This window comes from Salarias fasciatus, chromosome 1, assembly GCF_902148845.1.
Source record: "Salarias fasciatus chromosome 1, fSalaFa1.1, whole genome shotgun sequence".
Taxonomy (NCBI): Eukaryota; Metazoa; Chordata; class Actinopteri; order Blenniiformes; family Blenniidae; genus Salarias; species Salarias fasciatus.
The window spans coordinates 13,540,993-13,559,250 of record NC_043745.1 but is presented as its reverse complement, the minus strand read 5'-3'; the positions used below and the strand labels follow the sequence as shown (position 1 = coordinate 13,559,250).

The 18,258-nt window shown below is 41.9% G+C and overlaps 1 protein-coding gene across 3 annotated transcripts in view; it reads left to right on the top strand.

Moving 5' to 3' along the window:
- The first annotated feature begins 3,077 nt into the window (after positions 1–3,077).
- The window catches only part of nptnb (neuroplastin b), a 28,132-nt gene continuing 12,951 nt past the window's right edge, over positions 3,078–18,258 (top strand). The window contains exons 1-2 of one of the 3 annotated variants that reach the window (XM_030097644.1): positions 3,078–3,751; positions 15,274–15,621. In XM_030097644.1, coding sequence (XP_029953504.1) covers positions 3,676–3,751; positions 15,274–15,621 — 424 coding nt within the window. In that variant the 5' untranslated portion in view covers positions 3,078–3,675. The remainder of the gene's footprint in view (positions 3,752–15,273; positions 15,622–18,258) is intronic. The other 2 variants (XM_030097637.1, XM_030097653.1) reach the window with 2 other exon arrangements.

Below are 18,258 nucleotides of genomic sequence, written 5' to 3'. Positions count from 1 at the left end.
ACTCTGATTGTTTTATTAAGATTAGACATGATGATAAGGTCCATGTGTGAAAAGAAGAAGTGAAGATTCACCAGAGGAATATATTCATTTTTGACATGCACACTTCAAACAAAACAATACATGTCAACTAATACTAGTCAGATCAACATAAGCTCCTGGGTGGACTTCACTTATCATAACATAGCAAAAACAAAAAGGCACAAAACCCCTCCTGGGTTCAAAACAAAATATATAAAAATACTTTTAAGGCATGAACATATTACAAGAGTAATGCTGATCCTCAGGCCTGACAGACAGAATAAATGACTTGTGACTAAATAAAATAGCATTTCAAAGAAACATGCTGCCTTGTTTGAATTTCTCTCTTGTGAAAAGTTTGATAAGAACACAGGAATCTCATGTCTGTACAATAAGATAAAGATCAAATCAGCTCCTAGTTGTGTTGAATCGCAGAACAAAAACGCCATTTCCCTTTTGTGTTTTTCTGAAAAACGAACAGCTTCTACAGGTGAGAGAAGAGCTTTGTCAATTTGGTCTTATTATCAAACTTTTGACAAGAAGCTCCACAGACAGAAAATGTCAAACCATACATTTAAAAACTGTTTAAAAAAAACAAACAAGTAAAAATAACTGCACTGGAATATCTGATGATCTGGTTACATATACATATAATCATATTATGGGAACCTCATTAGACCAGTATCGGTATGTCTCCACTGGTCCTTCATGCTCAATATATTGGATTTCTGTCTGAGGAAATACTTTTTAAACACAGAAAAAGTTACAGGAACAGAGAGTCATGAATGTTTGTGGTTTTTACAAAAGGGTCCAGGGTGGTGGGCTGAGAGTCCTCTCACGATGTCCTGTTTCGTAAAGAGCTCATCCTGAGCACAGTGAGCTCGGCTACATCTGCATCCTGCATCTCCATCTCTTGCTGGCAGCTTTCTCTGATTACATACACAACGAGACCCACACAGATGAAAATGAGGAGGACAATTCCTATGACCTGGGGTGCAGAGGAGTAAAAACAACACTTTAGGAAAACAGCATGGATAAAAACAACAACAGTGTATTCAGAATGATGTAAAAACTGCTCTATTTACAGTTTCCAAAAGGCTATGGCAATTCTTCACGGTACACTCTCTCAGATGAAGTGTTCAGCTGTCCTACATAAACTTCAGCCAACTAGAAAAGTCTTGAACTCACCTGAGAAAAAACAAAGAGCTGCTGCGAGCGGAGCATGAGTTCTTGCGGGGTGACATCTCCCTCACTTATTGGTTCACACCACTTCTGCGGAGCTGCCTTGTCCACTAGTACGAATCTGCCCTCCCAGTCTGTCATCGCGCAGGCAAAGTACTGGCCATCCAGGAAGAGCAAAATGAGCCACACGATCGCAGGAACAAAGCTGGAGAGAGAAACGGTTTTCCTGCACCAAGTATCACATCTGCATCCTTGAATGATCAGCATCAAGGTGAAGGCCATGACGGCAGGAATGATGAAGAATGCTGAGGAAAACACTCCGTTCCATGTAGGGCTGCAAGGACACTCAAACTCCAGCTCCACCAGCTTCTCCAGTCCCATGAGGATGAAGCCAAAAGCCACATTTGATACCAGAGGACTGTTGCTAAGTTCATTTTTCAGCCTGGTAAGCCATTGTTGTCTACTTTCCATACTAGATAGTCCAAAGAATGAAGACAATCGCTGTAAAAAGCCCAAAAGAGTGTCCACCGTTGTGAACACATTGGCAACAGCTAAGTGATGCGTAATTAACGCATCCAGGGGTAAGTTTTCCCCTCGGGCAAAATGCCACACTTCCACTCTGATTGGTTTTGAACAAAGGAGGGTGTGCCGACCGCTCTGACATTTCTCCAACCGATTGGCCAGTTGGAGGTTTCAGGTGGGGTTACATTTGAAATGTGGTCATCCACGGACAAACTCGAGGGAGGGCCGTAAAGTGGAGGGAAGTTTGTTCTGCAGCTGAGCACAGAGCCTTTGCAATAGTGCTGCACAAAAACAAGTACGGACACGCAGACATCATGCTGAAAAGCAAAGTCTGTGCCCCGAAGAATCAAATTACGAGTGTGCAAACACCACCAAACAAAAGAGGAGAATGCTGAAAAGAAAATCTAACTCAGCATGAGAAGGTTAGAGATTCAACATCCTGCAGCAAAAATAAACAAAGGAAAACAGTTTCACGCGGACGAGTAGCTCAAGTCATTATTTTTGAAGTCCATTTTTGGACTTATAAGATGTAAAAAAAAAAAAAAAAAATATATATATATATATATATATATATATATATATATATATATATATATATATATATATATATATACACAATAACATAAGAACATAAAAAATACATAGCAACAATTGATCGTGTATCCCCAAATGACCACATGAGGTCGCCCCTGGTGCAGCATAGATTAAGGATAGAAGGGGATTACAGGAGGAGGCCATGTTGAACTTTCAAGGGGATGTGGTGCATAGAGCCTGAGAGCGCCCAGGCCACTGATGTGATGACATAATTTATAAATGACCTCAGTGAGCTCAAGAGCATCACCATAATCTCCTCACATTAAAACCTGACGACGGAGAGTGTTTAGGCACTGGGACAGGCCTGAAAAATATTTGATTTCTAGAAAAAATGAATGCATTACTTTAAATTGATCTGTACAAGGTGTTCAAGTTCTGTTTTAATATTGAAGGCGTGCTTTTTTTAATACTCGCGTGTTGCACGGTTTTGCGTGCTTTATGGAAAACGTAACGCTTTAAAGACTTGGGGAAATGCATGGGTGGACACATTATTGCGGCACCTGCTGCATATAATCAGGAAGTGGCAGAGATTACTCCTGCGCGTCAGAGCAGGTGATCCTGATCATGACCGACATCCACACCGTGCAGTGCAGTGCGCCGCGCGAGCGAATGCGCTCGTGCCCGGTCTGTGAGACATAAAGAAGTGGAGCACGCAAACGCACCAGAACTGCCCGAGTTCACAAACAACATCAATTATATACGTTTGCGTGTGTGTGTGTGTGAGCGCGCGCACAAGCGCGTCCATCCACGCTCATGCGCGCATTGGGGACGCGCAGCTTGTCGTGGCTGCCGTCGGTGTGTCCTACCAGCCTCCGCTCCTGTTTTGGCATTAAAAATAGACCGGTGCTGATCACAGACTTATGTTTCGGCTGCCTCACTGCCCGTCGGGAATTATTTGTGCGCTGCTTTCGTTTTAATCACCGAACCGTGACCGCGAGGGAGCAAATGCGCATCGGCGTGCGCATCTTTGAACCTCCAGAAGCACGCTGTGGACAATCTCCCTGACATCCGAAGACCTCTCCTCCGCAATCCGACGAGGGCTTCTACACCGCCTATGGCCGCACATCGGCATCCCTGAGCCGCTGGCCTCGTCGCGGACCTTTCACCCGCTGCTGTCCTGGAAAAGTCTCCGAATCAGGGAGACATCTCCACAAAACATTTTCTTTTTTTTTTTTATTTTTTTTTATTTTTCTTTCTTTTTTTTGTAATATTCAGAAATCGCTTGACATTTTTTAAAGAGCCCGGTGCTATGCTGGGCCCATCTCTCTAGATCTTGTGATCAATAGCCTGCACGATCTCTCCTCCCACATTCGTCCGAAGAGACCCCGGTCCCTCTCTGCCTCTCTCCGAGCCCCGACGATGCGTCCTCACGCAGTGATGCTGGCGGTGGTCCTTCTGGGGAACTTGATGCTGTCTTTCACCTCCGCGCAGAACGGTAAGGAGAGAACACATGCATGGTAGTAAGAATCTGAGGAGGGCAAAGTGACTTGACTTGTGCGAGGACGCCCGAGCGAAATGTTGTTTTTTTTTTCTTTCAACCTGACTGCGTGAAAACCACTACTGGTGTTTCATAGTTGACGATAAAGGCCGGAGTTGAACACTTTTTTTTAGGAGTTGTTTTCCATCATCGACAGCACAACACGACAGGGAGATAAAACTGACAGTGCTGCGGGGATTCCTACAGGGTGATTTACACCATGCACTGAGTAATGTAGGTGTGCCTTGAACTGGGAATTATCAGAGGCAACTCCACGAAACTGTCAGGCGTATTTAAATATATCTATAAATGTTTGTTTTTCACAGTTTACCTTCACTGATCACATGAGTTTGCAGAGTGTAGTTTGTTTAGACAGAGTGTGCCAAACAGGAATAACCTGCTCTGATCAAGGGACACATTATCCACACCAAACACAGACGAAAGCCTCACCCTGCATGTTCTGTAAATACTGCAAATACCAGACCCTGCTGTGTCACAGCTGCTGAATCTATGTGCTTCTGCTTGACTGACAAAACTCTTCCCCTATTCTAACACTGCCAGGCCAGGTTAATGGATGTCTCCTGTCCTCCTGGTTCATTCAGCAGCTCTTTGAATACCAGATGTGCCTTTTCTCCTCAGAGAAATGAGATAAAACACTGAGCTGTCAGAGACCTGAAAGATGTAAATGATGTTTACGTGTGAGTTGTAAAAGTTCACTGTCCGTGAATCATACTAAAACGTGCATGTTGAAGTAAATGTCAGCAACATGCTGTTGGGTGTTCCTGGCTGTCCTCCTCTGATACTGCATGTACTGACTTGAAATTCTGTTGAATCACATCACCCGGCGGGCCACACAAATCAGCAGCCATTCATGAAATCAAAGTGGAATCTTCATATTCTTTGACTTTTAAAGGAACCTAATTAGATTCCTTGAGCGATGCTGACATGGTTTTGAAGGCGGTGGTGTTCTGGATATGCATCAGGAATCAAAAGTATTTCAGATATTTCACAATATTTTATAAGAACATGCACTGTCCACATATCAAGGCTCACATATTGACAAACCAGTGTCAATGACACTGTCTAATCCCAGAAATGTAAGGAGAAATGTAAGGTGGAGATATACTCTGCCTACACAATTTCAATGTTTGATGTCCACCTCATCATAGCTGTAGGGGGGATTATGGGACACCCACCAGGCAAGGCTTAATCAGACTATAACTTTCATGATAGGCTAAGGAGATTGTAAAGAATCTGACTCCGACAGTGTTGCATCTTTTGCATTTTTCACACTGTTTATTTGAGCCTAAGTGTCAGGATTTGTACTATTTTTTTATGTGATACTGATAACCTAAAATTTACAGACGGATACATATTAAGTGAACTTATAAAGACTTAATGAGTAAACACAGCAGCAACCTGGATCCCCCATCTTGTGAAGAGACAAAAACAAACAAAAATACCACAGCAGCAGTTACATAACTCAACATATGAATTAAATTTATCCCATTCTTTTCTTAAATGGTAAATTCTTTAAAGTGTGTGTTTTGTGTGTGTGTGTGTGTGTAGTTATATAGCATCTTAACAGAAATACGGAAAATCAAACCCCCAACAAGCCTTCTATTGTTTTGCATTCTATAGACGCTGAAGTAAAGGCATTTGATGCACTTCCTGTGGTCCTTCTCCAGTGTTAGCACCCACTCATGGAGGCTGTGTTCACTAACACACACACACACAAATACAGCGATTGGTCAGTCTGATGCAGACCGGTGCTTTCCCTCATCATTAAATGTCACTTTCAACTGTCTGATCAAGAAATATGCTTCAGTCTGTGTATACAGCGCTTTAATATACTGCAGGTTTGGCACGAGCATTACTACTCGGTATTTGGCACCACAGGTAGCAATGAAATATTTGCTCACGTTGCATGCAGAAGCACATTTTATTCCTCCCCTCACAGTTCAGATTGAGGGTAATCGGCGCATGGCTTCTTATGCAATCCTAGATTTCCCTGTAATATTAGAGTTCAAGCTGCAACGTCGGGGACAATAATAATTATAAGTGCAGGAGATGTAATCACCGTATCTGGGAAGCTGAGGGAATACATGCCTGTTATTCACATTCAGGGAGAAGTAGGCCCACTATAGGTGGCGGATTTCTGCGACAGATATTTGGAGGACTGTAAATAGCATCGGTCCATTCTGCCTCGTTTCTATTTTTACCATCGAGACACAGCACTGAGAACTGTGGCTTTAAGGTCCTTTTGTGAAAGTGAATCCATTAACTCTTAATGGACGGCCTCCTTGTGCACAGCTGCATGGCCCCCTCAAGACTCACTAGGTGGCTGTGAACTATTTAAACTGAGAGATGATGTGGTCTTTATGCAGAGGAAATAAAGGCAGTGGAGAAGGTGGCTGGAGCTGACCTGGGGAAGTGCTTTTGTGTCTTACATAATTTCCTCCACAAAACTGTGTTTCCTGCTTCTTGCATGTGTGGGTTCAGAGACTGTGTGAATCAAAATGCGCAGGCCGGAAGCTGTTAACATTCCGTTAACCATTTCTCTGTATTTCTCATTCAAAGTACTGTGACCTCAGTCACAAGTTGCTTAAGTACAGGCAGTAAAATAGTGTGTTTTTTAACGTCTAACAGTGTGAAGGCATCAAGTTACGTCTACACATGCTGCATTATGCAATGCAGTTAAAACACATGTTTTTGGAAAGACGCGCTCTCCTTGTTCTTCTTTAGGTCTCGTATTGTGCATTAGCACCAAGAGGCGTAAACACTGCATTCAAGATCTGCATTTTACAGCTGCGCGCTAGTCAATCAATAGACCTACAGTATATGGTGCAGCTGCTTGTCCATTATCATGTTTCATGCAGGCTCTGGACAAAGGTTCGTTTGTTAGTCCGGAAAATATGCTGTAGGACACAAGCCAAACTCTTACACTGAGTCATGCTTGCCCACTGTGAAATGTGATATGGCTTTGATTGGGAGCAGCGCCACGCTGTATAGAATTCACTACAAGCACACTGTATACTGATGCACAACTCTGATGTGAGCAAACATCCCTTTTTACAAAGTGAGTTGTCTTTAAAACGGACTTGCTGAACCTGCGACGCAACTTTTTCTCCACAGCCACATCAGCCTGCTTCACATTCATTCGCTTACTCACATTCACAGCTGGTAGTTCCCCAATTTAGCCACAGTCCTGTACTACTGGCTCCTCCACCGCTCAGGTTAAGTGTGCTGCACAAGGACTAGACTCAGACACACTCACAGGAATTGCTTTTCATTCATTCCAGCCTGGGCATTTTACCTTGTGACACTGCAAAGACAAGTATGTCTTTTTCTGCCTACAGGCTCAGACCAGCGGATGTTTAGCTGGAGAACACAATTTCTTACCACAACAATGTATGCTCATGCAATAGTTCATAAAATATTTATGAGCATTACGTTATATGATGAGGATCCATAACATTTATCTATTAGCATTGTCAAGTTTTTTCCTCAAATGATGTAAATTCCCTTGTTTTAAACTCTGGAACGGAACGAGGAAGCATTCACTGGTTGTGATTAGTGGATGGGATTAGAGCATTTCTACCCTGCGCAGGGTTATTGGGATTTAAATCTCATTAAACTGTTGCCTCTCATCTGTGAACTGAATGACAGCCTCAAGTAATAACAGTAAAATAACCAAAGTGAGTGGGAGGCATCTTAAAAAGTGTTGGGTTTTTTTTTTGCAAACGACTGCACTTTGCAGTGTACTGTTTTTGTCTTTCAAGTATATTGGTGTTTGTATTGTAGAAACTTGATGAATATGTCAGCACTATTCATCAGTTTACATTGTTTTAAAATGTCCATATATTTGAAATGTGAATAGTATGTATAATATGACCCTGTCACTGAATATACGTAGTTATGGCACTGAAGTCATTTGAATTTCTTGAATTGAAATTACACAGTTCCAGCATTTGTAGGAGAAGAGCCTTTGCTAAAACCATGGACCATAAATTATAACACTTTGCTATTTTCCAGTAATGACTATTGGCTATTAGGATGTCATTCTGGAAAGCGTTTGCCAATAGCATGTCAAATTGAGGGTTACATTTCATATACTGGGTCAGATTGCAATGCTGTAACCAATATTGTAGGACTTGGGTTTACACTGCTATCTAATAAAGCAGGATTGAAATATGGGAGGATATATATTGCTGCAATAGAGGTTTAAACAAAGCAATAAATTAAATCTGATCAAAATGTTTACCTTTAAATTCCTATTTGTACCTTTGAATTTAAAATCTCCCATAGCCCGAGTTAAACCTTGACCTTTAGTTTGGTCGACCAGACTTCAAATTCTGGTTGATCTTGGTCATCAGATGTCAAAACAAGTCTATGGTGCAAATTGCAATAGCTTGTTTTGGTACCACTGACACTGTTTCAGAGCATAGTCTGATGGAGCCTCCTGAATAAAGAGGAAAATCATCCTTCAAGTCCGCTTGACTTGACTGAAATTTTTTGAAATTAGTTTTAATTTCACATTGCATTCCTGTGAGTTCCCTACTATTAACACCGCAGGGTATTTATATTTTTTGTACCAATCTGTGCTCTGGCCAATGCATTGTTTTTTGTTTTATTTTTTTACGAAAACATACTATATATCGAAACTTGGTGAAACATATGCTTGAGTGATACAAAAAACTATTAATTTGTTATAGAATTTTAATCAGATTTCTGTTATTTAATTATTTGAATTCTTTCTGTGTGAGTGGTGCGTGTTATTGCACTTCAAAAGTAATCATTTTAACATAAAAATGTGAATGAAAATGTGCAATTTGCATCCTGGCTTTAATTTTCTTGTCAACAATTGTAATGATATTTTTTTGTATTGAAACATCTAAACCTGTTTTGCATGAACCAGAAAAAAAAAGTGAAATAATTGATTTCAACAAACATGGCAGTTTTAGGACTGACCTACGCTGCTTATTTTAACAATGTCATGACAGTCTCCATTTTTCACTGAAATGAGCAGACACAGTTGGATGTTGGGGAGGTCGTACATGACTCTAATGTGTCTGTAAGTTACATAACACATTATATCCAGCTGTGGAGAACAGTCTCTCTGCTGCTCTGCGCGTCCCTGCGAAAGCTATCATTACCCAGACTGATGGGAGCAGGACTTATAAAAATGCAAAAAGCGCACAGGCCAAAGCTGTTTCTTTGACTCATTCAAGATTGTTGAAAACACTGCACAGCACTGCAGTGTGGATTGATGTGCTAGTCACAGGAACTAATGGAAAATGAAGATGATCTTTCATTTTGTCTCCAGTTTTGCTTTTCTTCATAACTCCTGCATGCTGTACGCGATACCGATTGGCTGCTGCAGCTTTAGTGTCTTCATTTAACTCAATAAAATGTGATGTTTTGTCGATGAATTGAACATAAAAGGATAAAATTGTTTCTTGTTCCAGCACCACTAGACATGAACAGTACATCCACATGGGAGGTGACACTTTAAAGGAATTTGATCTTTTTGAGTGCTGGGTGTATGTTTAACTGTCGACACCCTGACTCACGTCTTTGTTTACGGTAGAGCATGTTAGGCCTGTATGACGGTTGTAGGTGAGCGAGGACTGGTTACTTGACACACACTCTTATTTACATGAAGCTCAAAATCAGCATGAAACCACCTGAAAAAATATAAAAATATGCACGAGGTGTGACTTTAAGTGAACCCTAATAATAAAAAGTGTTTGTAGGAATAAATTAAAAGCAGTTCCTGGTTCATGTTTGGCTGTGTTTGGTCAGTATGCGTGCCTGGGTTCTGCGTCAGTCTTCCACAGTCAGAGACAGGCTTGGTGAGAAAACTCTGAATTACCTGTAGGTGTGGGTTATTGTGTGTGCCTGGTTAAACCTTTCACCTAGTGTTCGCCTCACTTTCAATAAAGCAGAAACAGAATGTGGAGTGAAAAGATCCCGAATGTGGGGAAAAACCCAGTAAATCTTTACTCGTCTCCGCAGACACCAGTTAAAAATTCAACCAGCTATCATGGCGGTTGATAACAGTGGCTGAAAGTTAACAGACCGGTGATGCCAAGAAGTCATTGCAAACGACCTGCAAGAAGACGTGTGGTAACCCACAGGTAGAGCAGAGCTGCGCCCACCTCCGCAAACTCAAGAACACACACGCATTGGCATGCACTCTACCGAGCACACAACCAGTTCATTGGCCCTCGGGGGTTTCCTACCCTCTGCTTTCTCTGTGTTGTGGGACTGCGGACGGGGATCCAGGTTGTAGGCAGGCAGCTGACTCACTCCCAGGCTGCACGGTGGCGGCGGCGGTGTGTGGTTTCTTGTCAGTTCCCAGGGGAGCTCTCTTCCCTATCTACATGAGGACAGAGTGTAGGCTGTAATGACTGTGACTTCCATACAGACCTTGTCACTGAACGCTACAGACTATTGTCTGACACTGCTGTGTCCGTCTGAGGTTGCGGTGCGCGAGTCAGACACACCACTGTGAGAGTTCTCATCATTTTTTGATGATCTGTTTTGTTCGGCCATTTACTAATATATGTTTGACCACACTATGAGCTTTGATGTGAGCTATATTATCAAAAGAAATACATAGCACACCTGACTGTGATGCTTTCAAATGTTTCAACAACCATGTTGCGTTATTCTTTTGAGGATGTTGCACTGACTGATGCAACACCCCCCAGTTTACATTTACCCTCACCAGCAAGAAGCTCCATTAACAGCATGTCTGTTCTGGTCATTATTTTAGTTGGGAGACATTTGTATCACATCAAGTACGTATTATGTCAGTGTTACAAATGTGCAAGAATGAGATAACTGATTGGGATGGGGAGTTGACTGAAACAGGCTGCACATTAGCTCTGCTACCATCAGCAATTAGCCACCTTGTGCAACTAAGCAGATCTGTTGCTGACCACATAATGTTGCAAAATAAAACAACTCTTACAGCAATTACGTGATACACAGGAGAGATTTTAAGAGTAAACAGTGGATAAAGGACTCAAAGGATAAATATGTGGTAGAGGCCTGATTGCCCTGAAAATCCCCACTGAACTTTGACCTTTGGAAAAAAAAGAAAAAACTCTATATTAAGCACAAGTGAAAAGCAGTTAAAAACAAAACTCTGCGAAATGAAGACAGCTCAGAGTGTTATCTGACAGCCAGTCTATTTCCATTTCAAGCCTTTGCACCCCTGGCTGACAGCAGCCGTTGTCACAGCAACAGAGGCCCAAGCTCATACCAAAAAACACCATGTGAGTCTGCACTGGGCCTTCCTCTTGTCCTTCAAACGTTTGGGGCTAATCACATGTGTCTTGTGACCAGAATCTAAGGCCTTGTGACTGTTCTGTTTTTATGCACGTTCAGGAATTTGATAAAAATACACATTGTAAGTTTGAATGAGACTGAACATGATCCAGTAAATTGTTGCTCTTTGGTTTTAACGATTTCTTCCATCCTTCGGTGATTTTCTTGGTCCGAATGAACACACATAAGCAGAGCCTTGATTCGGCGTGCCACTAGTGTACCGGGCTCAATCTCTTGTTTTATTTGCAAGAGATTGAGCTCATTTCGTCATATTTTCAGTAATTGCACTCTGACAACAGAAAAGAATTTTTTTGTCCTGTGGTTTTTTTTTAGGCCAGTTGTGCTGTCATGACTTGCAGAGAAGATACAAAAACTATTCTCTCGATCACTGTGCTTGATTTTGCCACAAGTTTCTTTTCTGATGCAACCTGAGCAGTTGGGGGTTAATCTCCTTGCTCAGGGACCCACAGCAGCTACATCTAAGCAATGCGGTGCAGATTAGCCAACTTGTGATTACGAGCTTGCTTCCCTACCTCTAGGCCCCCTCAGATTCAATTCTGCTGTTTAGTGTTTAAAGAGGTCGCCGCCACTAGTCAGTGCAACCTGCACTGTTGGTTTGTATTTCTTTCATGCAATCAGGTTTTAAACCCAGGTCCCTCATACTACCTAACCGTAAAGACTGGAACTTAAAGATCCCAGATTTCACCCCCTTGTGGTGTTTAATCAGCACTCTGGATATCCACAAGGGTTTATTTTATCGGTTTGGAGAACCACAAACAATCTCAATGTAGGCTGCTCTTAAGCTTCTTTCTGGAGCGCTGCCACAAACGGGCTGTTTTCTGTCTTATGTCTTTAAGGCGCATTGATATTACTGACCCACTCTTCTGATTGGCTTACACGTTTCTGAGTGATTCACAACCAGGCCAACCTCAGCTTTTCTCTGGTCATGCTGGCTGGCTCTACGGTGTGGCCTTTTTCTTCCAGTTGAAAGGTTAGGGACTTGAAGATGCTGAGATTGGATACTTCACAGTATTTAAATCGCCCCTGAGCAGCATTGTAAATCAAACAAAAACAAAAAAAGTCACTAAAACAACTATGGAACCTCTAATATAACACATTACAGTTTGAGTTGATTTTGTCTTCCAAATATTTCTCCTCTTTCTCCAAGTTGCCGGTGTGTCCACCATAGCAACTATTCCGTGTCACTTCTTATCTTCCTACACGCGATTGAAATGAATGAGTACCGGCTGGCTGCTTTGTGTTTTGTTTTCACTGCCAGTGTAAGCTGCTTGTTTAAACAACACAGAAATTGGTCTCCTCATTGGCCCGCGTTGTCTGTAGTTTGTTCTGAGCACGCTTCTCCACAGAGTCTCCCTGAGCCTGAATTTAAATTAAGTCATCTGTTCCTTCCTTCTGAATTAATTTGCTACCACCTTGAAGGACATTCGGGATCTTTTTAGGAAACCACTATCCTCTGATTGTGAGTCCTTGTGCGAGGATGACAGCAGTGTTAGTAGCGTACAGTATGTCACAAGCCACGCCAATTCACAGTTGTAATCATCAGTAAAGGGTGCTATCGTATGTGTTCTGTCATACTGAAATATTGCTTTAACTGTGTGGGCAGACAGGCTTGGATTCCCCCTCTGGGATTATGTGGTGAGCTTGATAGGCCCAGATGTTTCCAGAGAAAAGAAAGAAATGCTAATTACTCTGCATATGTGGAAGCGCCTCACAAAGAAACGCAAGTTGTAAGCACCTCATATATTCAGACACATCACATCTCCGAGCAGGAGGCCTGCATTTAATTCCAGCTACATCCTCTTCACAGCTCATTTTAATTTCATCTAATTTATTTCCACATGTCAGTGAGTCACATGTGTTGGTCAGCATCTTATCGTGGAGTGAACTAGCATCTATGCATTGTTAAACAGGATAATCATTTCACACCCTATTTCAGTCCATTGTCATGATTTTGTCTAAAGGAGGATTTAATTTGTTTGAATTGACGCATTTAGCAAACCGTTGAGGGCTTCACTGTGAAGATGAACTAAATATAAAAGTGTCACTCGTTCCCTGGGCTTCTGCACACTGATCTGTTCATGTGCTTATGATACATTACTCTGAGTAGGGAAGACAGACCGAGGAGGGCTCGTAAGCTGTTGTATTTAGAGACAAAACACAGTCAAACACTCAAGAGACCACAGGCTCTGTGTTCCCGTTTCCCCCACGAAAAATTTGGGGCACATAGTGTATTTTCCTGCTTTGTTTAAGCACATGTGCTTCACAGCAGAGGGGCTGCAGCGACGGCGGAGAACAGACTCTGCGGTCCAGGTAATTTGTCATTAGATGAGGTTTATTAAGGTTGGCAATGTATTGTTGGGCTAACTACTGATGTGGAACAAGGTCATGAATCAGGCACAGGCGCAGCGTAGTGCAGTCACAGTTGGGGTAATAATGCCCCTGGATCCCATGGATGGATTATCGATTTTTATTATGAAAGTCACAGTATTTTACAATCTAAGCGTTCTCCTCTTTAACGAGGGAGCTAAGCATTAAGGCGGTCTGCCGGAGTGAGACAAAAAAGGGATGAGGCACCGGTGGTGTGTTGTGTGAGGGAGATCTTGTTGTCACATTACTTTAGTGAGGCAAGTTTTGCTCTGAAGTACCAAATTCAGGGTGTTTACTCAGACTTTCTGGAGAAGTAGCTGCTGTGACCATATGGGAATTTTCAAAACCTGCTCTTTAAGTCCCGCTTATCCAAAATGTAAGCTGTCTGACCTAATTTCTGGTGTTACCAGCTGGAGCTGATATGGATAAAAGAAGATTATTGGTTATACATACAGTTCCATATTTGCTGTATTTTTTGATGAATCACTTAAAAAAAAAAAAGTGGGGGGGGGTTGAAAAATGTTGGGTATAAAACAGTATGAGATATTCTGGTTAAGTACGTGAAGGTTCCTCCCCACACAATCCGGTGGCGTGCATGTTTTATTAACTGGTCTAAACTGTCCCTATAGGTGTGAAAGTGGGTGTGAATGTGTTTGTCCATCTGTATGCGAACGCCCTGTGACAGACTGTCCAGGCTGTACCTCACCTCCAGCCCTACGTGGGCTTGGCTCCACTCCAGCCACCTATGCAACGACAGTATCGGTACAACCAAACACACAAGCACACATCAACACGCCATGCTTGACTAATACTGAATTTCTTTTGTCTGTCCCTGTTACTAACAAATTTACTAACCTAATTCTTGTTGAAGTCAATAATGCGGCACAACTGGTGATGTTTGCTATAATTAAGAAGCTATATTTTGTCTTTCAGAGTTTAATCATCAAGTGACATTTATTATTCATCCCTCTGATGTTAATAACATTTACCTTCAGGGGACGTATTTCTCAAAAAAAAAAAAAAAAAAAAAAAAAGACCGTGACGAGTCAAATGATTTTATGCAGCATTGTAATAGAGCAGTGACACAGACCTGGAACGAGATTTTTTTATTTCAGTGTTGCCAAGTAGGAGCCTCGCAGTGGAGGACTCTGTGATTGTGAAACATTTAAGTGTAGACAAGATTGGATGATTGCCCCCCCCCCCCCCCCCCCCCCCCCCCCCCCCCCCGACTGAACAAACTGTTGTAAACTGCTGCGCCTAGATAAACTCAGGGAGAGAGCATTCTCCCTTCACTAAATAATGTTTTCACTGCTGGTCATCTAATGTGCTCTCATTGATGTTTTCTCTCCTCCCTGGCACACAGACCAAAAGCTCCAGTGGAAAAATGTTGAGAGAAAGACAAAATGTAAAGGGAAAAAAAAACCCAGACAGGACATCAGCACTACTTGCTGGCATGGATTTGTGTCTTGTTGACTCTGACGTGGTCTGACAGTTGGCCCTAAGTGGGCCAGGGAAACCTGATGTTGAACAGACTGGATTTGGAGAATCATTAACCTTTCCCTTTTCACACCTCTCAATGATTTGAAGCTTGCTTTTATTTGATTTGCCTTTGATCATCCTCTCTTTTGTTTGTATGTACTCTGATCTTATTTAATTTCCTCCTACTTTCCCTTGGCCTTTCCATGCCTTCCTACTGCTCTAACCCTCTTGTACCCTTTCCTTCCCTGCCATCCCGGTACACTTTTCTTCTCCAGCTGGGTTTGTGAAGTCGCCACTCTCTGAGACTAAGCTCACGGGGGACACCTTTGAGCTGTACTGCGAGGTGGTGGGTAACCCCACTCCCGAGATCCAGTGGTGGTACGCTGAGGTCAACCGAGCGGACTCCTTCAAGCAGCTGTGGGACGGAGCCCGCAAGCGGCGGGTGTCCATCAACACGGCGTACGGCACCAATGGAGTCAGTGTGCTCGGCATCACGCGCCTCACACTGGAGGACTCTGGGACCTATGAGTGCCGGGCGAGCAACGACCCGAGGCGCAATGATCTCCGACAAAACCCCGCCATCACCTGGATCCGCGCCCAGGCCACCATTTCGGTGCTACAGAGTGAGTGGTCTATGTCCTGTAGAACCCTAACCGGTGAACGACCCCCAGATCCCCTCTCCAACCACTCCAACTAGCCCCCCTCTCCACACTGGCTACTGGCCAGGCTACAGTAAAACAATTACTAACCACTAACAGAAAAAAAATATATAAATTGTGTAGTCAATAATGCTATCTTTTGTTTCTATGGATGCAAATCAAGTATTCTAAATATTTCTGTTTTTTTTCCTGAAGTGCATAAATTCCCCGTCACTCCCAAAATCCCTCGAGCATGCAGATGTAAATGACCACAAACCCAGGAACTTTACCCAGTCTCTATCTGCATCTCTCTTCCTTCTTGCCACACAAAGCCTTCGTTCTTACTGCCTTTTGTGTCTTTTCGCAATATTCTAATCATTATCTTTTTTATCTGTATCCTAACTTCACCCCATTTCCCACCCCTAGATTTATTTGTGGCACTTCCCTTCTTTGACGTTATGTTGTGTGTTCTGCGTTGCGTGGATTGTTTTATTTACTTCAAAGCCCTACCTGCTCGATGCTGTGGAAACCTCGTGGTGCTTTGAAGTAATGCTTTTGATTTGGCTTTCTCACTCTGGGCACAGTGTAAATGGGACTGTAAGAAGACACAAGGAGGGATCCGTTCAGATGTAAAACAATGATTTCTGCTGTCAACTCCTTCCTGATAAAAGCAAACGTTTGCTGCTTTCAAATTTGCGTGTGGTAATCCAATAAAGGATGAGACCACGTGGGGGCCTTGACTGTCTCATTCCTGGTTCAGATGAGGCAGATTTTCTCTTCCACTAAGCGGTCTCCCCAGACCTGCCGGTATAATGTGTTACCTTGTGCCTTCTCAGCCATTGAGTGTGACTGTGAATCAGTAATGACATTATATCCTTTAATCTTCTGCTCTATGCACGCAAACATTCAAACAAACTGAATTTCAAGTGGACTCTTCTAATCTGTGCACGCCTCAGTGCTCTGCCCACTGAAACACTGCGATGCTGAATGTTGTTAGTCATAGTGAAGCTCTGAGGAGTTTGGAGGAGTCTGGTCTTTGCTGGCTCTTCTGATTGGAGTTTTGGTTTATGTTTGATATTTTTTTTTCCTTTTAAACCAGCTATATGGCTTTAACTGCTTCAACTCTCGAAAGAAATCTGAAAGACAGCAGCTGCTCACTTTGTCTCTTTTTTTATGTGTTATGAAGTCAAGTCCTTATAAAACTATCTGAATATATTCTGTCATTACTGAGATATACATGTTTTTGCATATACATGTAATGGCCAGGTTGTTACATGTATATTACAGGCTATACATAATAGCCCTTTGATATGAATGTATAGTTTGTAGCTTTAAAAAAAACAAATGATTGTGTTGTTTTGGCCTTACAGTTTTGCTTAATTTAGCTTCTGAATGTGAATCACTCTGCATCACTTTACCTGAAATTAGTTTGTTATTACGGTTTTATATTTTTATTCAAAAGTTGTCTTTTTATAACTCCTCTATCCTATTTGGCATTTGGATTAAATTTTATTAAATTAAATGCAATTTAGATGTTGGCTTTGGGAAGGAGATTCATGAACTGACCTATGTGCTTTCTACGTGTGCTCCAAGTGATACTACACTCCAAATGTTAAAACTGTTGAGAAATTGGAGGGCTGTACTTTTTGGGAAAACACCATTACCAGTGTCATCAATGTGAAGACCTGTGCTAGCAGCCAGCCAGCCTAACGTCACATGACGAGAAACCGAATTGAAAGCAGTCGGTGTTCATAGGTGAAAATCAGCGCTTTTGGACACCACTAATTGTCTTGTTTACTGAACTTTGGCAAAACAGACACAGTGACACTAGTATTAGTTTGTCTGTAGGGCTATTTTTCTTCCAGGAGCATTAATTAGCAAAAGCCGAGACAGGTATTTCTGTCTTCACAGACTTCTGCATACTTTGAGGCAGCTGGCTGCAGCCTCTCACAGAGGTGAAAGTAGTTTTAGTTCTTTCTTTTGATTCTCAATAAGGAAGCAAAGTGTTGTTCCCCAAAAGGCTGCTTTATCACTTTAACTGCGGCTATGATCAGCTTTAATTCTTGATTCCAGTGGTAATATGTTTTCATGCTGGGAAATTGTATTAAAATGTCGAATGAGATTTCTTAACCCACTTCTATTTCACTGCTGATTGCTAAATCACAATACTCAGTGCAGAAGTGGTTTAGCGGATGTTTATGAACCTTTCTTTTTTTTTTCTTTTTTTTTTTGCATGAAAAACATTTCACTTTTGAAATTTAATGCAACTCGCATGAATTCAGGCAGTATGCAGGATGTTACTCTGTAGTAAAAACATTGGAAAACAATAAACAATTTTCTTTTATTCAGCCATATTTTGAGGGTTGAGTCAATCAATTTTAACCCACATATGTTTAGAGTGGAGTATCACTTAAACAAATTGCACACAATGTACTTTGTAAATGCAAAGTATCAATTTCAACATAGTATTTGCTTTCCAAACACTTAAAATGGTATATAAATTGGTTTAGTTGTATTGGGGATATTTGTTAACATGAATTGGACAAGCATGTCCAGAAAATTGCTTATGTCTATCAAGAATGAGTGGTTCAAACCATTTAGCTTAACCACGTGCACAGAAGG